The sequence below is a fragment of the Pongo abelii genome, chromosome 17 (assembly GCF_028885655.2).
Source record: "Pongo abelii isolate AG06213 chromosome 17, NHGRI_mPonAbe1-v2.0_pri, whole genome shotgun sequence".
NCBI lineage: Eukaryota > Metazoa > Chordata > Mammalia > Primates > Hominidae > Pongo > Pongo abelii.
In genome coordinates, this window is record NC_072002.2 from 48445585 (window position 1) to 48472220 (window position 26636).

At 33.2% G+C, this 26636-nt stretch overlaps 1 protein-coding gene and 1 long non-coding RNA gene across 10 annotated transcripts in view; one reads left to right on the plus strand and one right to left on the minus strand.

Annotated features, from left to right (window-relative positions):
* The window catches only part of NOL4 (nucleolar protein 4), a 376996-nt gene that overhangs the window by 284496 nt on the left and 65864 nt on the right, over positions 1-26636 (minus strand). For 4 of the 7 annotated variants that reach the window (XM_054537789.2, XM_054537788.2, XM_024236126.3 and 1 more), the window contains one exon: positions 8772-8921. In XM_054537789.2, the coding sequence (XP_054393764.1) occupies positions 8772-8921 (150 nt within the window). Of the gene's footprint in view, positions 1-7763; positions 7827-8771; positions 8922-26636 lie in introns of those variants that run through there. The other 3 variants (XM_054537795.2, XM_054537797.2, XM_054537798.2) reach the window with 3 other exon arrangements.
* On the plus strand, positions 977-24749 carry LOC129051542 (uncharacterized). 3 transcript variants are annotated; one of them, XR_008515901.2, is made up of 4 exons: positions 977-1131; positions 2046-2144; positions 4059-4170; positions 24468-24749. It is a non-coding gene; the product is annotated as an uncharacterized LOC129051542 (long non-coding RNA). The 3 variants fall into 3 exon arrangements; XR_008515903.1 differs by lacking the exon at positions 24468-24749 and adding an exon at positions 9684-9905; XR_008515902.2 differs by lacking the exon at positions 24468-24749 and adding an exon at positions 4788-5349 and having other exon boundaries at positions 978-1131.

Genomic DNA, 26636 nt, shown 5'->3' on the forward strand with positions numbered 1-26636 from the left:
AAATAAAGATAATTCCTAAATATTGCATTAAATAAGATAACTCAGCAAAGTCACTCTTTATAGAATTACTTGTGACATGAAGAATTACATTAAAATACACAATTACTTACATGGGAATGTGGAAAACCTCTTCCTGTCTTGATTTTTCCTGAAGAGTATGTGTAATATGATACATTTATATTTCCCCTGGGCCATAGGGGAGAACCACAAACAATGCCACTTTTCTGGTTTAGAGTTCATCGGCATGTTCAAAACCTCCTAGGCTTCTGTTGCAACTCCCCTTATTAAAGTTTACCTTTCTTACACACTGCTGGTCAGTGGGGAGCCAGCAATTCTTTTTGAACACATATCCAAGAATACAGTTGCTGTAGCCACTCAAAGCAGGCAATAATTAGCCATCTTAGGGAGACAGAGAAAGATGGCGAAGATTTCACTTCATTCTGTTAGGGACTCCAGTAATTTGCATATCGTTCATGTATTTATGCAGGAGGCAAAGTGCAGAGTCTGTGAGATGATGACAGCGCACTATGGTTGCAGAATCAGTTGTCTGAATTATTGAATTGCTCAACAACTGGCAAATAAGAAACACATTTTTCAAAGGTACCAAGGAAAGAACTGGCTATGTGGTTTCCTTTATAAAATGTCTCTCAACTGGGAGCGTTTACTGTTCTCACTAGGTGACTTTTGCAAACAGAGAATAAGAAGGCATTTTGGTTATTACAGTATCTGGGGTTTGGTGGTGCTGAAAATTAACATATTATGGGATATCAAAAGGCCTGGAGTACTTGGGACAATGCCACCTGTCTGCCCCTAAGGCCTATATAGCCCAATTCAGAGATAACACTTTAGACTATGTAAATAATTAGACACTAATGAATATATCTGACCAAATATATCACAGCTATGAATTATCTGTTGATGAGAAAAAGCACAGAAAGATAGAAACTTCCTGTTCCAAATTCCAAATTCTCGAAGAGCAACTAGGTTACCGACTCAGTTTCTTTCAGAATTCACCCGTAACCAAGGAACTCAAATACAGCTGAGGAAAGTGTTTACTGTGAGAGGACATTCCCAGGAAATTGAAGGTGGAGGGGAAAACGGGAAGTAGAAGAGATAAATGGATAAAAATAGGTAAAAGCTGGCTCTTTACTTATCATAAGACAACTAAGTCTGCTGCTCATAAAGCTAGTGAATAATATTCTCAAATTTATGAGAAAATCATAAATGAAGACATGGGTGGGTATTATCCATAGGTCACTAAGGAGCATAGTAGACACAAAAAAAGAAGTAAGCTTTTCATTACCTGATTAATAGGGGGAAAAAGCAATTTAGAACATCTGTTACCCCCAAAACAACTCCATATTAAAAGAAAAAACCCATCTTTCTAGTCACCACATTATTATTATATCTATAGTGTTTGAAGCAATTATTATGTTAAAACTTTACCTATATTATTTATGGCCCTAAAAACAACCCTACAAAATAATAACATGCCAGCATCACACATGTAGAACTTACACTATCAAGATTTAAACTCAAGTCTAGTTGGCATCAAAGCTGGCCCATTCTGTCTCCACAATCTCATGCCAGTCTCCCATGTCTTACATCTCCTCGCTATTATACTCTATTCAAATTCGTTACCTATATAGTTATTTATATAGGTGCATACATGCAGGCACTTTAAGAAATTTGGTCATTTTATTTTTTTTTTACGCTATCAGAGTAGCAAGGAAAACAAACCTCTTGATCTGAGTGAGATGAGAATCACCCACTAGGAGGCATTAACCAGCTACTTTTTAAAGCCGCATTGGCTCCTTTTCACCACTAGGGAGCACTAAAGCAGTAATTTACTAGGCTGTCATAAAGAACTAATGAAGTTTCTACAAAAGGTAAATTATATTTCAAGGAATATTCACTGGGATATTATAATTTAACATAAAAATTATTGATGATGTGGTGTGTGACACTAGCTGATGATAAACTTGTTTGGATGAGCTCTTACGTCTTTTTTTTTTTTTTTTTTTTTTTTTGTCTCCACTACCAAGAAGACAGCTTCTGAATCTTACAGATTTGCAGTATTACTCTGGCCACTGCGATGAGCAACTACACCTATATGAGAAATAATTCAATTTTAATGAATGGCAGTAAGCTATTCTTTTGTTTTAGGATTGCTAGTTAATAAATTTAATTATCATGCTGAATTATTTTTAACTGTTTCCTTCTGAGATGTTGTACACATCTGACAATAATCTGAATAATATTCAGTAGTTGTAGCTAATATTTAGAAATCACTTGTGTAAAACCTATATATGCTTGTGTGGATATGGGGTGTGTGTGTATGTGTGTAACTGATAAATAAACCAATGTGAAAAGTAATGTATTTATATTCTACCTCAAATGTGATATTATATATGTGATAATCATATATATATATATATATATATATACGGTTCTCTCTCTATATATATGAGAATATATATAGAGAGATAGATCTACATCTTTCTATATTTATATCTATATAGATACAGAGAGATATACCTACATATGTATATATAGATATGTATCTATATATCTAATAGATATATATGTATATATAGAGAGAAAGAGATAGATGGATACATATATGTCTATATAGATATAAATAGATATAGAAAGACATAGATCTATTTATCTATAGATAGCTACAGATATATCTAGATATTTTATATTTATATAGAGAGACACAAAGCAAAATAACCTAACAAAATTATCTGTAAAATATCTACATTTGAGTGTTATTTTATACTGATAAACTCTCTAAGGTAAAATAGCTATAAAATACAATTTTAGATCACAGATTTATTGTGTAACAGTGTAAATTATTAATGAGTTCAATATTGGACAAAGTCTACCAAAAATTTGAACTTAGAATAGTTCATTTTAAGTTTTTTCTATCTCAGTTAGACATCCAGAACAGAAGCTTATTTAAGGTACTCTAGTTTGTAATAATAAAATGGGGAAAAAACAATGCATCTGCATTAAAAAGGCAGGAACCTATATTTGTCTGTTGTGTTATTTTGCCTTAATTTTCTTTCTACATTAAAGAATTTGGCTACAGAAATGAAATTAAGTTCTAAGCCTGATAGAGATTTTCTTAGCCCCTTTGCTTCAAAGACAATCTATACTTGCACTTAGATCCGTGGCAAGAAAGGGAAAAATTCAGAATAGTAAAAAGAAGGGAAAGAGACTCAAACACAGAGTATTTTTATATTCTATGAGTGAATCATGCCTAGAGAGTATTTTTTTCTGAGAAACGTATGTAATTCTCAGTTTTTCATTTAATGATATTCATTTATTTCAAAATATACTCTAACATTTTTAAATATTTTGAATAGATATAGTTCCCCTTTTTATGAAAATAAAGATTTTTCTATGGAGTTTGCTGAGACTTCTTCCTCATCTTGGTGACATGGTTCTTAACTTTTAACTGTCAAACACATAAGAAACGCTATTAGGTGTGATGCCACATTAGGACTCATATAAGAATCAAGGCTTGGTGCAATGGCTCATGCTTGTAATCCCAGCACTTTGGGAGGCCGAGGCAGGCAGATCACCTGATGTCAGGAGTTTGAGACCAGCCTGACCAACATGGTGAAACCCCGTCTCTACTAAAAATACAAAAAAATTAACCAGCCATGGTGGTGACTGCCTATAATTCCCGCAATTTGGGAGGCTGAGGCAGGAGAATCGCTTGAACCCGGGAGGCGGAGGTTGCAGTGAGCTTAGATCATACCATTTCACTCCAGCGTGGGCAATAAGAGCAAAACTGTCTCAAAAAAAAACAAAAAACAAAAAACCAGACAGGTCCTGTGCTAATTGGGAGGTCAATAGATTGCTCTATGCCAATGACTCACCTTTTCTTTCTATCTCACTCCTGACTTGAGTTAAATTTAGCTAGAGATGAGAGACAGAAACAAGTATGTTAAATGATCATATAAAGTATCAATGACTGCTAGCAACTTAATTGATTCTCCACCTTCTCTTGCCTAATGATATTTGAATTTTATATAAAAATACAGGAGTCAATGGTTTAACGCAAATAGATTGAGTTCTAATTGTAAAACTTGAGGCACTATGACTAAGAAGGAAAATGTGCTTCAGACCAAAGACTTCCTGGCACGAATCAAAAAGGTATGTAGATAAACCCCTATTTCAACACTGTTAAGATCTGCAAGCTCTACAAACTCTGTCTTAGACTATAGAATTATATCATATATGTGAGTGAATTGTGGCCTATGCACAAAGAGGTTAAATGAATTGTTCAGAATTCTTGAATTTGACTTTAGTGCTATTTTTCCACACCATGATGGCTGCAAATTTGGTTAAAATTAGTCCCATTATAAGTTGACAAAAATTCTGCGAATTTTTACATGCCAAACTAGCAGAAACTGGTGCAAGTTACAATATTCTATTTAGCAATAGAGACAGTGAACCAATAGATATTTATAAAAAGAACTAGCCAAAAAATAATGCTAACTAGGGTTTTAAGGTTAAGTGTCCTAGATATGATAGTATAAATATTTTCTTTGTTAATCTTCAGAGTAAGGCTGTAGAGATTCTACATGAATATGTTACTATTCTACAGCATATCTCTGGAAAGGAATATCCCATTCATATTAAAAGCATTTTTTTAAAAAAGAGACAATTTTATTTTTTTCCAGAAAATTAATTTGAAATTAGTTTAACAGATTTAATCTTTGAGAAAAGCAAATGAAATAACTGAAGCTCTCACAAATTTCATTTGGCAGGAGAGCTCCTAAACACAAGAACTCTGGCCTTTCCTCATGCTTTCTTATAAACCCAAACTGTGGACTTCCAGGGATAGTGACATCTAAAGGACGCACCAAAAAAAATGCCTGCATGAAAAGTTATTACTATTCCTGTCTACCAACACAGAGGCATCAGAGCGGGCCTAGGAAATTAGATCCGTAATTGTAACTAGGGTAAATGATAGAGCTATGCTAATTTTGCTGCCTGTCCTTCTACGTGAAACATGAGCAGTGATTGGACAAAGAAAGAGAGAAGTAACACCAATCACAAGTTTACTATATGCCGAGGACTTTACACATAGTAACTCATTCATTTTAGTGCACAATGTATATCATTATCCACCATATAAAGAAAAAGAGTAAATAATTTGCCAAAAGTGGTACAGATACAAAATGAGTGTTAGATTTGAAATTTGAAACTGCGTTAGTCTGGCTTCCAGCCTATTTCCTTTTAGCTATAGCATATGTTCTCCACTCCTGACTTGAATGTAATTATTGGCAGTTATATATATGAGTAATACATATAAGTTTACAATATCACACTATGAGTTGTATGTGTGTATGTGTTTATACACAGATATATGCAGACTGTTTTCTCTATTGATAACACTGACTTTCCCTCTTAGTTCCTGGATTTCTACCAGTTAGTCTTATTTTACATGTAGCAAGAAAGAGCTTTGAAACTTAACCCTTTGATTAGTCCCTAATTTAAGAAATGTGTCTGAACTCGCTTACCCTGTGATATAATACATTGATAAAAGAAAACCAGAAAACAGTGATGTAGTCACAGAAGGTGAAGTTTTGGCAGAATTTGAGAAAAGTTAAACACTGGAAGAGAAAACAGGGTCCCAAGTTATTTTTATAATGTCACATCATTAATTTTGAAGTGACTTTCCAAATTGCTAACCACATCTGCATTCAGATTATATTTTTTAGTAAAAGGATATATTTTAAGTTCAAACATGAGTGATATTGAGTTGTCCACACCTCTTCTCCGTTTTGTTCATGTAGATAACCAAGAGTAGACTACGGACAAATATATTGAAAGAAACACATTCAATGTACCAGTAACAGTTAATATATACACAGATACAAATGCAATAAAGAGACCTAAGAGTCACTATAATTCAATAATGACTGAAAAAATAGTTATGATAGCCTTTACATATTCCTAAAATGTGTCATTTTGTGTGGGATTTTCAAGAGCTCATGAGAAATAATATATATACCCTCCAATTTTATCTAAAGTCATATCAGATTACAATAAAGTTTAAGCTTTATAAATGCCTAGATATTTCAAGGAATGATATACTGCAGATAGAAAAAACAAATGCATTCAAAAGTTAATCCAACATTAAAGGACCACCATTTCCTGCAGAGTGAAAACATAGAAAGATTTGCAAAAAGGCAAAGTAAATAAAATGACCACTAGATCTATTGATAATATTGTTAAGACAATATGATACACTTTAATGATTAGTTATATAAGTATGGTTTCTTGGCCATGTAGGAAAAAGGAGAAAAAGAAGGTCAATAAACATAATCATCATGCATGCTCTATAAGCTAATGTTTAAGAATTAGAAGAAATCTTAAACTTAATGGGAACCATTATAATTGCAATAGTTATCTAGCTGATTCTACCTATGACTAGCCAAATTCAGCATTAGTATTAAGAATTAAAGTCTGGCCCAACAGTCTATGGCCTTAATAGCACTAAACCATTCTATTTCAAATTACATTTTAGTTTTATGCCTCATTAATTGAACACTTACATCAAATTTTAACATTAGACTTAAATTCACTGTAGAGTCACATGCACAGTTTCACTGGCATTGCAAGCAGTTCTATATTTTGTTTCTTTCCTATAATGAATTATTACTGCATAAAAAGGAAATGTTTCCCAATTAGAATTCATTTGAGAGAGATCAGAGGGAAAAAGTTTAGGCCAAAAAGAACCTTCATGGTATTAGGAAAAGGTGACAACACTTTAGATGTGCAAATAAAAAACTTGGGAAAAGAGAGGATATTCAAATAGGACATTCTCAAGAGGGATTAGATAAGGTTTCAGATTCTGGATATACTTTCAAAGGTTGTATCCCTACCCCAAAATGTAGAAAATGTCTTCCTAATGTTAATTCAAAGTTGTGTATACTGGAAACATGTTTATCAATTTATTACAAGTGTTTAGCATGCATAATCGCAATGGATCAGATTCTCTACATTTCATTTAAGAAAACACAGGGCAAGAGATTTGGATTTAAATCATTGACTCATTTTGCATTTTGATTAAAGGTCTATAATAAATGCATTTCAAAGATTAAATTATTTTAAATTGCTTTTGGCACCTAAACAGATTTGGCTGCCACATTACTATTGACAACGAAACCACTTGATTTTTGCTTGTTATTTTGGTTTTTGTTTTTATTCATTTAATACAATTGAAATTATGCATCCCTAGCAAAGCCCTTTTACAAAGTTCTATCGCGTTCAGGTAGCTATTTCATGAAAATGTATTATTATAAGATTACACAGTTAGTGATATTAGTAGATCAATATACATTTCTTTTTTCCTATTACTGTCCAGAGGAATAACCCTGGCTTAGGAGACAGGCAAAATGAGTATGTTCAGTAATGTTAGTCTATATAAAAATATCTCAAGAAGCTAGGCCATTATCATTAGTCATGACAAGAATGTCTCCTGGAATGTGTAAGTCAAAAGAAAGTTTATGTGGCAGATTTATGTAAGGAAACTTACAATAGTGCCTGCCCACAAACCATGCAATTTGGAAACAGCCAAGAAACAAAACCATAGAGGAGGAGGGATAAATACAACATGTATTAGGGGTTATTATGCAACTACAAAGATTCAATATGACCCTGGCAATATAGCAAAAAATAGTTATGAAAAAGAAGCTATTTCTTATGCTCAGTAGCTAATTTTCAAACATAGGTACCTGTATTTGAAACTTTGAGCATTTCACACATTTTTCTGTATCTGAAAAAAAAATGGATCCAGACTGATATTGTATATCAATATAGCTGAAAACAGTTAATATAAAGGTAGCCAAAAGCAAAATTCAATAAGAATTCTCAAAAAGGATATTATTCTCATTGCTGACAAAGTAATTCGGATGTACATTTTGCCCATATAGGAGAAGAATAATTTACTGTTCAATTTTCCTAGACAGGATGAAATATCTATAGTAATATGATTTTATAAAGTTTTTAATTAAATAAAAAGCTAAAGTGTCTAGATCAAACTGTAGGTATAATTAGAAACTTTAGAAATAATATATTACTCCATTTTGACAATATATATTTCAATATCTAACAATCTACTTTTTACAAAATTTATGACAAAAACATCATGTACTTCCATTTTTGAACTTTCAAGGGCATTAGATCTATTAAAATAACACATATCTTTTAATAATCTATCCTGGAAAATTAAGAAATACATACACTTCAGGATAAATACATTGAATATAAGGAGATATAAAAAAATACATAAAATGTTCTTACTGATTTTATTATTACTATGAACTAGAAAATACCTAAACATATTAATATGATTTGATGGAAAATAGTTGTTGATAGTAGTGGTAGTATAAAAGTTCTTATGTTCCAGTCCATAATTCATATGCTATGACTCACTGAATATATAATATTCATAATATAATATATAATATATCTTCCCATCTGTGGGCATTTGATTGGGACTACCACATGTTATACATTTTTAAAGGCAACAATATGAAAATTCTAGAGACAGTTGTAAATTATATGAATAGACTAGTGAACATAAAACCAAAATAATTATAGTTTAAATGTTGGGCATGACCATCATATGGCTTAATTTATGTTGAAGATAGAATATTTATAATTATCGAACCCATTTAAACAAGGATACATAATATCAAGTCTCAAAATGCATGCTCTTTTATTTTTCTTTTTTAACTTACTGCTTTGTAAGTTCTCTTTTGTCCAGCGTGTTTCCGAATTTGTTCTCCATTTGGCCCCGTTTCCACATGCATTGAATAAATAATGTCAAAGAAATCTTCAACCACAGCTACCCGTCGTAAAGACAGCTTCTCATCTACCCCTACGCCATCCTGGAAACAAAACAACAATAACAAAAACCCATAAGATTAATAAACTAATTTGCATTTAATACATAAATTGTTTAAAACAAAATGTTTTCATAACCTCAACAAAATCATCTATATAGGAAACGTCAGAAATTTATGAATGAATATTTCAATATTTTATGCATTACTTACATACAGAACTTGAAGAAACATGAGATAAGATATATGGCATAGTTAATATTGAATAAATCATGCTTACCCATCAATTCCATCTTTTAAGTTTTTATAATGACTTATTTGTTGCCATCAGTACGACTTTCTTAAATTATTTTAAAATATATTTTGAGGCCCAGTAATTTTTTATTGTAATAATTATATTCTAGATATTTATTAATTCATCCAAACAATATTGAGTTGCTGGGCCCTGGAAGTTGTAATTCGAGAAATGAAAAAAATGATACAGAGTTATCCTAGGTTATTGTATAACCTAGGAAAGAAAACACATTTATTATGCTATCAGTATTGGTCTAAAGAACAATATGTGGTAAAGGTTAAAAACATGAGCTCTAGAAATTATCTAGGTGAAATTTAGATCTACTTGGAAGCAGCATATTTTGTGCAAATCACTTAAACTTCTCTAAATTTCAGTGTTTCTCTCCTGTAAAATAAAGAGCCCACTACACAAAACTGTTGTAAGAATTAAATGAAATGATACATTCAAAGGATGTAATCCAATGTTTGCCATATAATGAACTCTCAGTAAACGGTGGCTCTTGTCATTTTCAGGACCATGATAAAAAATATGCAAAGTACTATAGGAATTAAGAGAACATATCACCTTCTGTTGAAGTGGATTCCAGGAAGAAATATAATTTAACATAGGTTGGAGTTGGAGCCAGGCAAAAGCCATTTTGCTGGGAAGCACAGCAAAGAACAAAGCGTTTTCATGGATAATAGAGAGGAGTAAGAAATAACTTTGGAATGAGATAATAAAGTTAATCTTACATGACTGCAACATGAAAGGGCTTCCTGCTTGCAAACACACACATACACATACACACACACACACACAGACACACACAGACACACACACACACACACACTTCTTATTTGGACCCTGTGATATAATTTGAAGTAACATAACATAGCCATTAACCCCAGCATACAGCACAAGACAGTGATTAATCTGAGCAAAATCATTATGCAGTGAAATGGCAAGAGTTTATTTGAACAGTAACCCCAGCAGACTGAGCTCACTGCAAAACCAAAAGTAAGTCACCTAATGCTTTCTGTTAGTTTTTTGTTATTTATTTATTTATTTTTCTGACTTACGGTAAGCCTTGTGAGTAGTGATGGCTGAAGCAACATATTCAAACAACTATATATAGGAAATCACATGTTAGGTCAAATAGCTAAAAACACAATTTCATATTCCTCCTCCTGACCTATGCCCTATACCTGAGAGAATAACCACCTTTCCTAGGCTGAAAACTCAAATTCTAACTCTATCCACTAGTAAAACCACCCATAAAATTTTGTCTTCTTTGTTCCCAGCCATGAAATTTGTACAGTCTCCAGCAAAGGAACTGAGAGGGTTCCTTTTCTGGAAAACCAAAAAATATCATAATCTTTTACACTTAGTCTGTATTTATTGTTTATGGGAATAAATATATATTTGTCCTTTAATTCATTCACATGTTCACTCATTTATCTAGCTAAATACTCAACTGTGAGTGATGTGGGTATCACAGCCTATTTACCCATTTTATCAATAAGTATTCAACAAGGCCCAGATACTATTTAACCCTCTGCTAGTAGCTGGAGTTAGCAAGATGTGTAAGACAGATAATTGAGGCATTTGTGAAGCTTACAGTTTAATGCAGAAAATAGGTATTAAAGAAATGATTGCTAGGGTAATATATTAATTTCTTATGGATTCTCTAACAACTTACTACAAAATGAGTGGTTTTCAAAAAGAGTACTTTATTTTCTTATAATCCTGGAGGCCAGAAGTCCAAAATCAAAATGTCCACAGAGCTATACTCTTTCTGGAAGCTCTAGGAGAGAACCCATTCTTTGCCTCTTCCAGCTTCTGGTACTTGACAGCATTTCACAGCTTGAGGCTGCATTATATTACCATCATTTCTTCTGTGTATCTCTCCTCTGTGTTTTTCTCTCTGGTGAAGACCCTTATGATGAGATTTAGAGCCTAATCAGATAATCCAAAGTAATCTTCTCAAGATGCTTAATAATATCTACAAAAGTCCTTATACCAAACAAGATAATGTTTACAAGTTTTAAGAATTAGGATTTGGTATCTTAGGGTGGCCATTATTCAACCAACTACCAGTAGGTATGAGTTAGAGCACAGGAGGTACAAATTGTGCCATAGGAGCATACATTTGAAAAGTTTCACAAGCATTTCTTAACAGTCAACATTGTCTCAAGATATTGGAAGTTCAGTGTTAGTCAAGATAATATTAAAATCTCTCATATTTGGGGAGGAAAATTGTCTATTATCTTCTTGTCATGTGGACCTGTTTACTCTCAACTATGATTTAAGCACAATACACATCTGTACTCTATAAGTAAAAATCAAAAATGCCTTCAGAGGTTAGGTCTACCATATAAATCAGCCAAATCTCATGAGTTAGACAGTAAGGTATAATTAAGTCATCCAGAAACTGGAAGAAATATATTTAATGAGCTTAGAACTCAACAAACCCAAAGTTTCAAAAATGCAAAAAAAAAAAAAAAAAGTAAATAGACACAGTACAGTAGAAATTAAAAACCAAAGGCAAAGACAAGAGTCTTGAAAGCACCAGGAGATAAAAGACTCATCACATATAAGTTAACCCCAATTACAATTAACTTCGCAAAAGAAACAAAGGAGGTCAGAATGCAATGGGATGACATATTCAAATTGCTAAATGTAAAAAACTGTCAACCAGGAATCTTATAGCCAGAGAAACCTATCTTTCAAAAATTAAGGTGAAGGCTGGGTGCAGTGACTCACACCTGTAATCTCAGCAATTTGGGAGGCAGAGGCGGGTGGATCACCTGAGGTCAGGAGTTCAAGACCAGCCTGACCAACATGGAGAAACTCCATCTCTACTAAAAATACAAAATTAGTTGGGTGTGGTGGTGCGTGCCTGTAATCCCAGGTACTTCAGAGGCTGAGGCAGGAGAATAGCTTGCACCTGGGAGGTGGAGGTTGCAGTGAGTCAAGATCACATCATTGCACTCCAGCTTGGGCAACAAGAGCAAAACTCCGTCTCAAAAAAAAAAAAAAAAGTGAAATACACTATCCCAGATGAATAAAACTGAGAGAATTCAATGCTAGTAGACATAACATATGATAATGCTAAAGGAAGTTATTTGGGCTGAAGGTAAATGACATCAGACAGTAATTCAAATTCACATGAAAATATCCAGAGCACCAGTAAAGGTAAAAATAATATAATATAATACAAATTAATATAATGTAATATATTAATGTTAAAGACAGTATAATTGCATATTTGTTCTTGAATGACTTAAAACGCAACTGGATAAAACAAGATGTAATTGATTTATTGGAATAATAACATATAGAAATGTAACACACTTGACAATAACAGAGAAAAGGGGCAGAAACAAAGGTGTATTAGAGTTTGGAGTAAGAAAATGATACCTCATGGTGATGCAGATCCACACATAGAAAGAAAGAGAACCAAAAAGGTCAAATAAGAAAGTTGGCTGGGCTCAGTGGCTCAGGCCTGTAATTCGAGCTCTTTGGGAGGCTGAGGCAGGCAGATCATGAGGTCAGGAGTTCAAGACCCGCCTGGCCAATATGGTGAAACCCCTTCTCTACTAAAAAATACAAAAGTTAGCTGGGCGTGGTGGCGTGCACCTGTAGTCCCAGCTACTCAGGAGGCTGAGGCAGGAGAATCGCTTGAACCTGGGAGGTGTAGGTTGCAGTGAGCTGAGATCACGGCACTGCACTCCAGCCTGAGCCACAGAGTGAGACTTCGCCTCAAAAAAAAATATATATATATATGTATATATATATATATATATACTTTTCTACTTTCTTCCCTCAGCTTCTTTAAAAGATATAAGATTATAAACAGCAATAGTTATAACAATATATTGTTGTATTTTAACATATATAGATGTTTTACATGTGTGTGTCAGTTTTATGACTTATCAGCCATAGAACAAAATATATATCAGTCACAGATCAAAAAAGTGGGGAAAAAATATAGCTATATAAAATTAAAATTTCTTTACTTGGTCATCACCAAAATATTATATATGTGAAGTAGATTCTGATAATTTCAAATGTCTATTGTATGCTCAAGAGCAACCACTAAAATATAATTTAAAAATATAATAAAAAAATACAGAGACTCATTTCATAGTAATAAAAGGTTCAATTCACCAGACAGACAAAACAACAATCAACATATATGGACCCAATAAGAGACTCCAAGTGACACACACACACACACATACACACACACATACACACACACACATTGATGAAGCAAAAACAGAATTAAAGGGAGAAATAGACAATTCAACAATAATAGCTGGAAACTTAAAAGCTCACCTTCCAAAGTAGAACAATTACGCAGAAAATATATAAGGAAATACAAGACTTGAACAATACTTAAAAATTTTTTAAAAACTAATAGACATACATAGAACACTCTACAAAACAGTAACACATTTTTCATGAGAGACCTCATGCTATCATAAAACAAGCCTCAATAAATTTAAGCGATTGAAAATATATTTTACATGTTTTATGACCAAAATGGAATTAAATTAGAAATTAATGACACAAGGATATTTGGGAAAACTACAAATATAAAGAAATTAACATACTTCTGAAAACTAATTGGTCAGACGAATCCAAAGGAAAACTAGAAATACTTTGAGATGAATGAAAACAAAGACACAACATGCCTAAACCAGTGCTAAATGCCTATATTAAAAAATAAGAAAAATTTCAAATCAGACTTATCTTTTCACCTTAGTAACCAGAAAAAGAGTAAACTAAAATCGAGCAGAAGGGAGAGAATATGTAAAAAATTGATGTGAAACAAATAAAATGGAGAGTAGAAAACAATGGACAAAATCAGCAAAACCAAAAGGCAACATGTGAAAACAACTTTTTAAATGGCAAAGTTTAAGCTCTACTTATATGAAAATGTAAAAAGAGGAGGGAAGACTCAAGTTACTAAAATTAGGAATAAAAGAAGGATCATTATTGACCGTACAAAAATAAAAGAATCACAAAAACCCATAAACAAGTGTACGTCAACAAATTAAAATAATATAAAATTAACAATTCCTAGAAAGACTTAAATTACTGATAATGGCTGACGAAAAATTTATAGGCCTATCACAAGTATAAAGACAAAATTAGTAATTAAAAAAGCTATTCACGGCGGGGTGCGGTGGCTCGTGCCTGTAATCCCTGCACTTTGGGAGGCTGAGACGGGTGGATCACGAGGTCAGAAGATCGAGATCATCCTGGCTAACATGGTGAAACCCTGTCTCCACTAAAAATACAAAAAATTAGCCGGGTGTGGTGGTGGGCACCTGTAGTGCCAGCTACTTGGGAGGCTGAGGCAGGAGAATGGCATCAACCTGGGAGGCCAGAGCTTGCAGTGAGCCAAGATCACACCGCTGCACTCCAGCCTGGGCGACAGAGCGAGACGCCATCTCAAAAAAAAAAAAAAAAAAAGCTTTTCACACACAGAAGAAGCCCAGGCCCAGACGGCCTCACTGAACCAAACATTCAAAGAATCAATGGAATTCATCACAAACTCTTTTAAAGCAATAGGTGACAAAACACTTCCCAAATTATCCAATGAGGCCGCATTATCTTGATACCAAAATCAAATATATCACAGGATAAAAAAGATATACAAAACAATATATTTTATGAATATAGATACAAAAATCCTCAATAAAATACTAGCAAGCCAAATCCAACCACATTTACAAGTTATTATATACCACAATCAAGTAGGATTATTCCAGGAATGCAAGGTTAGTTTAATACAATGAAATGAATTAATTTAATATATCATATTAATACAATAAAGGACACAAGCATATTATTGTTTCCATAGATCCAGGAAAAAAAAATCATTTGACAAAAGCCAACATACTTCCCTGACAAAAATTCTAAGTAAATTAGGAATAGAAAGGAATTTCCTCAACTTCATAAGGGACATCTACAAAAACCTCCCATAACTAACATCTTATTTAATTGTGAGAGACTGAATGCTTTCCTCCTAAAAATAAAAGCCAAACAAGAATGTGTGCTCTAGCCACATCTGTTTAACATCATACTGGTGAATCTAGCCAGGAAAATTAATCAGGGGAAAAACAGAAAATACACCAAATTGGAAAGGAAGAAGTAAAAATATCTTTGTAGATGCTTTGTGTGTCACGAATGACATGCTCTCATATATAGAAAATTCTAAGGAACCCATTAAAAAACAGTTAGAACTAATAAATGAGTTCCAGTCAATATTAAAAATCAATTGTACTTTTTATTAACAATAAACAATCTGAAAATGAAGGGGGAAATATAATTTCTTTTATAAGGGTTTCAAAACACTAAAATACTTAGGAATAATTTAGATATAACGTTAAAAAAGGTGTAAGACTTATACACTGAACATTATAAAACATTGCTGAAAATATTTAATATGAGCTAAATAAACTGAAATACACCTTATGTTTATAGACTAGAAGACAATATAAACATTATTTTGCAGGATCATTGAAATCACTACCAAAATTCCAAATAGCTTTTCATGAAAATTGACAAGTTGGCCTTAAAATTTATATGTAAATTCAAGGAAACGAGATTAGCCAAAATAGCCTTTAAAAAAAAGAAATTCAGAGTTCATACACTTCTTAATTTCAAAGCTTACTACACTAAAGTCTTTATTAGATAGTGTGGTATTGGCATGTGAATTGATATATAGATCAGTGGAATAAAATTGAGACTTCAGAAATAAAGCCTTCCATTTATTCAATTCATCTTCAAAAGACATGTCAAAACAATGCAATAGGAAAAGAATTTAACAAATAATGCCAGGACAACTATATACCCAAATGAAAAGGAATAGTCAGGTCCCTACCTCAACCCATACATAAAAATTAAATTAAATGATCAATGTAAATGTAAGAGCTAAAACTCAAAATTTGTACAAGGTTACACAGAAGTAAATGTTTGTAACCTTGGGTAAGGCAAAGTCCTCATAACTGCCAAAATTAAAAGCAACAAAAGGAAAAATTATAAATTGAACTACATAAATATTTAAAATGTTTATGATGCAAATAATACCATCAGAAAGTGAAATGACATCTCATACAAATGGGAGAAAATATTTGGAAATTATATATCTAATAAAGGACTTACATCCATAATATATGAAAACACAACTCAGTAATAGAAAGTCAAATAACCCAATTTAAAAACTGTTAAAGAATTTGAACAGACATTTCTCCAAAAAGATGTTTAAATGACAAACAAGCACAAGAAAAAATGCTTAATATAATTCGTGATTAGATAAATGCAAATCAAAATAACAATGAAACACTACTTCACATGCACTAGGATTGCTATATTAAAAAATAACAAGTATTGGCAAGGATCTGGAAAAATTGGAATCCTCATACATTGCTGGTGGGAATGCAAAATAATGCAGTTGCTTTGAAAAGACTGGCAGTAACAAAAGTTAAACATAGACTTACCAGACGACTTGGTAAGCCAAAATCATGTATATATGAAATATATATACAACACACACACACACACACACACACACACACACACACATTCAAAAGGAATAATACAAGTTCACCCAAAATATACTATACATGAATATTAATAGCAGCATATGTGTAATATCCAAAAAGTGGGAACTCAAATGTCCCTGAACTGAAAAATGTATAAGCAAAATGTGGCATAACCATACAAAGGAATATCTTTCTACCATAAAAAGAAATGAAGTACTGATTCATCCATGGATAAACCTTGAAGACATTAAGTTTCATGAAAGAGGCTAGACATAAAAGACCACATATGTTATGATTCAATTTATATGAAATGTAGAAAACAGGCAAATGTATATAGATAGAAATAGGGGCAGATGTGGTGGCTCATGCCTGTAATCCCAGTGCTTTGGGAGGCTGCAGAAGGTGGATCTCTTGAGCCCAAGAATTTGAGACATAGTGAGACCCTCATCGCTACAAAAAATATAAATAAATTGGCTGGGCATGGTAACACAGGCCTGTAGTCCCAGATGCTCAGGAGGCTGAGGTTGTAGGATCACTTGAGCCCATAAGGTTGAGGCTGCAGTGAGTCGTGATTTTGTCCCTGCATTTCAGCCTTGGCAACACGGTGAGAAACTATCTCAAAAAAATAAAAATAAAAATAATGAAAGTAGTTTATTGCTTATTTAGAACTGGGGAGGAGAAAAAAAATAAGGACTGGCTGTTGATAGCTACAAAGTATCTTTTAGGAGGGACAAAATGTTCTAAAATTAGAGGATGGTGGTTGTACAACGTTCTGAACATATTAAAAATGTTGAATTATACACTTTATATGATTAATTTTATAATATGTGAGTTCTGCAAACAGGGACAATTTGACTTCCTCTTTTCCTAATTGAATACCATTTATTTCTTTCTCCTGCCTGATTGCCCTGGCCAGAACTTCCAACACTATGTTGAATAGGAGTGGTGAGAGAGGGCATCCCTGTCTTGTGCCAGTTTTCAAAGGGAATGCTTCCAGTTTTTGCCCATTCGTATGATATTGGCTGTGGGTTTGTCATAGACAGCTCTTATTATTTTGAGATACGTCCCATCAATACCTAATTTATTGAGAGTTTTTAGCATGAAGGTTGTTGAATTTTGTCAAAGGCCTTTTCTGCATCTATTGAGATAATCATGTGGTTTTTGTCTTTGGTTCTGTTTATATGCTGGATTACATTTATTGATTTGCGCATATTGAACCAGCCTTGCATCCCAGGGATGAAGCCCACTTGATCATGGTGGATAAGCTTTTTGATGTGCTGCTGGATTGGGTTTGCCAGTATTTTATTGAGGATTTTTGCATTGATGTTTATCAGGGATATTGGTCTAAAATTCTCTTTTTTTGTTGTGTCTCTGCCAGGCTTTGGTATCAGGATGATGCTGGCCTCATAAAATGAGTTAGGGAGGATTCCCTCTTTTTCTATTGATTGGAATAGTTTCAGAAGGAATGGTACCAGCTCCTCCTTGTACCTCTAGTAGAATTCGGCTGTGAATCTGTCTGGTCCTGGACTTTTTTTGGTTGGTAAGCTATTAATTATTGCCTCAATTTCAGAGCCTGTTCTTGGTCTATTCAGAGATTCAACTTCTTCCTGGTTTAGTCTTGGGAGGGTGTATGTGTCCAGGAATTTATCTATTTCTTCTAGATTTTCTAGTTTATTTGTGTAGAGGTGTTTATAGTATTCTCTGATGGTGGTTTGTATTTCTGTGGGATCGGTGGTGATATCCCCTTTATCATTTTTTATTGCGTCTATTTGATTCTTCTCTCTTTTCTTCTTTATCAGTCTTGCTAGCGGTCTATCAATTTTGTTGATCTTTTTAAAAAACCAGCTCCTGGATTCATTGATTTTTTGAAGGGTTTTTTGTGTCTCTATATCCTTCAGTTCTGCTCTGATCTTAGTTATTTGTTGCCTTCTGCTAGCTTTTGAATGTGTTTGCTCTTCCTTCTCTAGTTCTCATAAAATGAGTTAGGGAAGATTTCCTCTTTTTCTATTGTTTGGAATAGTTTCAGAAGGAATGGTACCAGCTCCTCTTTGTACCACTAGTAGAATTTGGCTGTGAATCCATCTGGTCCTGGGTCTTTTTGGTTGGTAGGCTATTAATTACTGTCTCAATTTCAGAACTTGTTATTGGTCTACTCAGGGATTCAACTTCTTCCCGGTTTAGTTTTGGGAGGGTGTATGTATCCAGGAATTTATCCATTTCTTCTAGATTTTCTAGCTTATTTACATAGAGGTGTTTATATGGTAGTTTGTATTTCTGTGGGATCAGTGGTGATATCCCCTTTATCATTTTTTATTGTGTCTGTTTGATTCTTCTTTATTTTCTTCTTTGTCTGGCTAGCGATCTGTCTATTTTGTTGATCTTTTCAAAAAAAAAAAACTAGCTCCTAGATTCATTTATTTTTTGAAGGAGTTTTCTTTTCTCTATCTCCTTCAGTTCTGCTCTGATCTTAGTTATCTCTTGTCTTCTGCTAGCTTTTGAATTTGTTTGCTTTTTCCTTCTCTAGCTCTTTTAATTGTGATGTTAGGGTGTCAATTTTAGCTCTTTACGGCTTTCTCCTGTGGGCATTTAGTGCTATAAATTTTCCTCTAAACACTGCCTTAGCTGTGTCCCAGAGATTCTGGGACATTGTGTTTTTGTTCTCATTGATTTCAAAGAACTTATTTATTTCTGCCTTAATTTCGTTATTTACCCAGTTGTCATTCAGTAGCAGGTTGTTCAGTTTCCATGTACTTGTACAGTTTTGAGTGAGTTTCTTAATCCTGAGTTCTAATTTGATTGCACTGTGGTCTGAGAGACTGTTATGATTTCCATTCTTTTGCATTTGCTGAGGAGTGTTTTACTTCCAATTATGTGGTCAGTTTTAGAATAAGTGAGACGTGGTGCTTAGAAGAATACATTCTGTTGATCTTAGGTGGAGAGTTCTGTAGATGTCTATTAGGTCTGCTTGGTCTAGAGCTGAGTCCAATCCTGAATATCCTTGTTAATTGTATGTCTCGTTGATCTGTCTAATATTGACAGTGGGGTATTAAATTCTCCAACTATTATTGTGTGGGAGTCTAAGTCTCTTTGTAGGTCTCTAAGGACTTGCTTTATAAATCTGGGTGTTCCTGTATTGGGTGCATATATATTTAGGATAGTTAGCTCTTCTTGCAAAAATATATACAAACTATTTTTTTCCTTGAGAAATGAATTATTTAATATAAATATAGGGTTCCTCTGAAGATTTAATCATTTGAGCTATCTTTTTTAGATATTGTGGCTAATTCAGTGTTTGACTGCAATTGAGAAGTACAATTACATCTTCTTGCATTTTCCCTTAACTAATAGGCATAATCATTTTGTGATAGAGCAGTAAATTCCTTTTTATACCTTTGGGGATAGGATGCAGAGCAAAGAAAATAAAAATTAGGTTGAGACATGCTAATATTCATAGTAATTTTAATGATTAAAAATAGGTCAAAATATTTCTGGTGTCCATAGCCAACAATCTGTAATACATGAGCATATTGGAAAGAAATGCTAAAAGAATAAAAATCTTTAAAGCCTTCAGAGATAAGTGTCAATCTTGTGAATAATAATCCCAGAAAATAAAAGGACTTTTATTTTGGGAAAATTCTGGGACGAGTAACTTTGTTAGGGTGCATGTGGCCACAAAGTAAGAATTTAAAACCTAAATACAAGGGAAGGATTTAAAGCCTAGAAAGAAAGATTATTATTTCACTACTAAATTAATCAGAATAGCTATGATAGTGTTTTAATAGGAAGTAAACATGAAGATTTAGCAAGTAAGATCTGTGAGAGAGATATCAAAACTTTGTTATCATCATACCCTATGTTTTCATTGATGAATAATATCCCATTGCATGATGATGCCATAATTTGTCTTTCTATTCTCCAGTTGATGACTGTCTAGGTTGATTCCAGTGTGGCACCCTTTGGAGAAAGCTATTATTTTATTTTAACTTGTTTGTTCACTATATGACACTCTACACAATGAACTCATTAAGAGAAAATGCTTAGTGATCATTATTTTGAAAATGCAATACCTAGAATTGTCCCTGGTATATAGTACATAATCAGCAAATATTCAATTGAAGTAGAATTTATACCTCTATAACCTGGTTTATTTGAAGAATTTCCTTGCTGAAAGTTAGTTAATGCTGTAGGTACTGGGAGGTGATACCACATTATGCCCCTTTGAGGCAGACTATCATATTCCTCTATTTACTACCTAAGTTGCCTTGGGGAATTTTCTTACATTTCCCCGGGCCTTGGTTTTCTCATCTAAAATATGATGATAATTATATAATATATCTACTTAATTTATGATTAATTGAATTTTGCCCAGAATTTAATAAGTACTCAACAAATGTTAGTTACTACTCTATTACTGATAATGTGCATCCTTCAAATATCTGACTAAGCCTATTACATGAAGAAAACGTTGAGAATAGTGCCCTCAAAAAATGTGGAAGGAAATTTAAAGGCACCAAGTATAGCCAACACAATATTAAAGGAGAAGAATAAAGTCATAGGACTGACACTACTCAACTTCAAGGCTTACTATAAAGCTGTAGTAATCAAGACAGTATGTATTGGCAACAGAACAAATGAGGATCAGTGGAATAGAATAGAGAGCCCAGAAATAGACCTACATAAATATATCAACTGATCTTTGACAAAGGAGCAACAGCAATACAATGGAGAAAAGATTGTTTTAACAAATGTTGCAGAACAGCTGGATATGCAGGTGTGGAAAAAAGGAGGCTAGACACAGAACTTACATCGTTCAAAAAGATTTTCAGTTGAAAATGAATCCTAGACTAAATGTTAAATACAAAAAATATATACAACTTTTATCCTAGAAGATAAAATAGGATAAAATCTACATGACTTGGGCATGGATATGACTACTTTTTAGATACAACACCAAAGGCATGATCCATGAATGAAAGAATTGATAAGCTAGACTTCATTATAATTCAAAACTTCTGATCATGAAAGACATAGTCAAGAGAAGGAGAAGACAAGCAACAGACTGGAAGAAGACAAGCCACAGACTGGAAGAAAATCTGATAAAGGACTGTTATCTGAAATATACAAATAACTCATAAAATTCAACAATAGGATAACAAACAAACTGATTTTAAAATGTACAAAAGATCTGAACAGACACCTCACCAAAGAAGATGCTCGACATCACATGCCACTCAGAAAATGCAAATTAAAACAATGAGATACCACTACATAACTATTAGAACGGCCAAAATTCAAAACACTAGCACCACCAAAAGCTGGTGAGGATATGGAGCAAAAAGAACATTAATTGTTCATAGGATTGCAAAACTTTATAGCACTTTAGAAAAAAGTTTAGCACTTTCTGATAAAACTAAACACACTCTTGTCATATGATCCACCAAACATAAACCTTTGTATTTACCCAAAGAGGTTGAAAACTTAAGTCTACAAAAACACCTACATACAGATGTTTATAGCAGCTTTATTTATAATTGCCAAAATTTGGAAGCAAACAAGATGTCCTTCAGTAGGTGAGTGAATAATCTCTGGTGCACCCAGACAATGAAATACTGCTTAGCACTAAAAAATGAACTATCAAGCCATGAAAATACATGAAAGAATCTTAAATGCATATTATCGAGTGATAGAAGCCAATCTGAAAGGTCTAAATACTATATGGTTCCAAATATCTGACCTTCTGGAAAAAGGCAAAACTAAGGAGACAGTAAAAAGATCAGTGGTTGCCAGAGCTTATGGGAAGGGAAGGATTAATAGACAAAGCACAACATATATTTAGGGTAGTGAAACTATTCTGTATGACACTATATTGGTAGATACATGTCATTATACATTTTTTTCCAAACTCATGGAATGTACAAAACCAAGATTTAACCCTAATGTAAACTTCGGATTTTAATGATATGCCAATGTAGTTTCATTGATTGTAACCAGTGTATCACTTTGGTGCAGGATGTTGATAGCAGGGGTGCTTATGAGCTTGTGAGGGCAGGGGATACCTGGAAACTCTGTACTTTTGCTCAGTATTGCTGTGAACCTGAAGTCTATTTAAAATGAGAGGGGGAAAAGGATATACTCTTTGGGGGAGTGAAAGCCTTGCTGTCCTGTGTGGCAACAGAGGAAAGTTATTCTAGTGGACTGACAACCAGCTCAAGGAATTTTTTGTAAACTATGCTTGATCAATTTGAAAAATGAAAAATTCACATTAAATTAAAACATAATAACGAAATATTTGTATCCCTTTTTAGTGCATGTATCACTAACTTTTTTTTCGAAACAATTCATATTGAAAAATAAAAATCTGCCAAGGATAGGAAATGAAACATTAACTTATTTTAATATTCTTTTTAAAAAGAAAGAAATCTTCCATTATAAAATAACTAGAAAGAATGACTCATAAGCATAGTTTAAAATGCAGAGTTGACAAAGTCAGGTAAATTTCTAGCATCATGTGAGCAATGGGCCACAAGACTTGAAACAGAAATGTTCATGTAAAAATAGGACTCTTAAAAAAATGTCCACATGCAGTGAACGAATGAACTACTTGTAAATAGACATGACCAGGTGATGTGTCTTAGGTTTATTTGGCTCTTGGTTTGAAAACAAAATAGTCTAATCTTTTGGGGAAACAATGGAGGAAAATTAATAGAGCTATGAGACCTCAGATTTAAGAAACACAGTGAATCCCACACAGGATAATTTTGTTTGCAAAAATTCACTCTTGCATACATTACTATGTATAAAACTGCAGATAACCACAAACTGATTATATTTAAAAAAAAAACAGCCAGAAAGATGAGACAGATCACCCTGATGGAACAAGAGTTTGTCTGACAGCAAACCTCTCAATAGTCACCAAGTGAGAAGGCAATACAATAATAGCTTCATGACTCTGAGGGCAAATGCTGAAAAATATAGATTTATATAATCAGATAAATTATCATGAAAGAAAGAGTGTTTTCTTCTGGCAAACACATCAAAAACATTTACCACCCTTATGAAGGGACTTAAAGGAAGTACTTTAGACAAAAGAAAATTGCTAGAAGATAATTGAAAGGGAATACTAAAAATAGAAGTTCAATTTATGTTTAATACCTTAGAGACTTTTAGCAATTTTTCCCCAAATCACATTGTAATAGATAAGTCATATTCTTAAGCAGTCAATAGTCAGGCACTATTATTACCAATTTTTGAGAAGAAAGAGAAGCATGGGACAGTTAAAATAAATTTGCCAAAATTAAGAGTTAGTTTTGCTCTTATGTGTAGGAAACAACGGGGTTGTTTCCAGTTGTTTCTATTAAAGATAATGCTGCTATAAATATTTTCGTTATATTTTTCATATACCCATGTACTCATTCCTTTTCGATACATCACTAGGAGCAGAATTAATTGGTCATAAAGTATATTTATATTAACATTACACTATTTCCAATATTTATAAAATAATAACAAATCTCTAGAAGGCTCGAATCATGAAACAACACGAACTTGTCTCTTAAATGTCCTTAATTCATATCCTCTTCCAATGTACATTTTATTTGTTGTGCTATTGCTCAGTTCCATATCAATTATTTACATTAAAACTATTAGGTGAAAATAATATTTGTTGAGTGCTTAATATGTACTCCAGACTGCTAAACACTTTACAGGTATTAACTCCTTTAGTGTTCATAATAATCATCTATTATTCCCATTTCACAGGTAACGAAGCTGAGACTCAAATAAATGAATACATTCCCCATGGTCAGATATCTAAGAAATGGAAAGCACTGCAAGATATAAATCAGTGAATATGGCACTTCTTGGAGATCATTTCAGTAGGTCAGGTCATCTCTGGAAAGAGTGATTAGCCAAATCAATGCACAAAGACACATATGAATTGCAATGTTTATAACAAACGGTGTTAAGACAGAGACTATATTGTAATAAAGGAACCTCAAAATATTATAGCTTAAATAAAACAGAAATTAATTTCTCTTTCATCTAACAGTCCAGTGATCCACAGCCAGCATGGTAGCTCTGCCATCTAGAACACGTGGCTGCCAAGGTTTCCCAGACATTGCTATTTCCCAGCCGGAAGTAAAAGTGAAAGTAACATACAGGAAGTAAGTCAGACCCATCACTTCCGCTATGAATCACTGGCCCAAACTTAATCACACAGCCATATGAAGAGAGCCTAGGCAGGCTAGAAAATGGTCAGAAGATTGGCCAAAAGGAGTCAGACATGTGTCCAGCTAACGTTCAGAGGATTCCACTACTAAAAGGACGAAAACAATGAATATGAAGAACAATTCATTTACTAGTCAAATCTGTTGAAAACATAAGACACATGCAAAGATGTAAGAGGAAACATCTAGAAAACAGGTTAAAATCCAACAGGCAAAGGCTGAAGAGAGTGATTTAATACAGTAGTTAATGACAACTCTTTAAAAAAATAATTGAAATATAACTAAGACAAAATGAACAAAATATAAAGTTTAATGAATTTACACATTAAACACATCCACATACAGATCACCAAGTTCCAGAAATAGAAGAGTAGCAGCACCCCTACAAGCTCCCTTTGACTGTTTTCTAATCACTAATCTTGCTTACCTCCCCAGAGACAGCTACTAACTTAGCTTCTCAACATAGACTCGTGTTGCCTATTTTGTTATGTCATTATGTTTGTGGGATTTATACATGCTGTAGTGTGTAGAAGTACTTTTTTATTGTTGCATAGTATTCCATAGTAAAATATGCAATAACTTATTTAACAATTTTTTTCAGGAAAAACATTAGAGTCATTTATATTTTTTAACTATTAGAAATAGTACTGCTATAACGGTTTCATTCGTGTTTTTTTGTGCACCCATCACTCATGTCATATAGAATTGCTATATATATATCTCTCTTTGTAAAGTGTGCTAAATAGTTTTTCCCAAGTGGGTGTATTAACTAAATGTCTCTCTAGCAGTATACTAACATTCTGATTGCTCAACATTCTCACAAACACTTTGGAATGTCAATCTTTTTCATTGTTGTCATTCTGATACATGTGTGGATAGTGGTTTTAATTTTAATTTCTCTGATGACTACTGAGGTTGTGAATCCTTTCTTACATTTATTAGTCATTTAGATACCCTCTTTTGTTGAATATCTCTCTTAGTCACTTGCCCAGTATTTTATTGGCTGGTCTCCCTTTTTCTTATAGTTCTCTATAAAGTCTGAATACGAATCTTTTGCCAATTTGTAACTTTCTTCTCAGTAAAGAGCTTTTGAATTTTTGAATGAAAGGATGACAAGAGTAGCCCCATACTTCAAGAAAATAAATCTGCCACAAATAAGTGAAAGTTGGTCAGAGAGATGTTAAAAATGTAACATATATATATTTGAAAAATATGAGAATCTAATTTAGATAGAGGAAAACAACCATGAAAAGAAAGAAAAATGTTGAAAGATATATTTTATAAAGAATCATTGATTTATTCAATAAATCAGAGAAACCTTGATAACTGAGTTGGAAAATTATGAGATACAGACCATTCATGAAGGATAGTAATAACTTGATAAAACAAGGCAGTCGATACTGGCTTAGTTGTGAATGCAGGAAAACTTAAATTTGGAATTACAGTCATTCATTGCTTAATGAGGGGGATATATTCTGAGAAACGCATTGTTAGGTGATTTCTTTATCATGCAAACATCATAGAGTGTTCTTGCACAAACATAGATGGCATAGCCTACTACACACCTAGGCTGCATGGTATATTGCTTCTAGGTTACAAACCTATACAGCATGTTACGGTACTGAATATTGTAGGTAATTTTAATACAGTGGGTATTTATATATTTAAATACAGAAAAGGTATGTAAAATACAGTATTATCA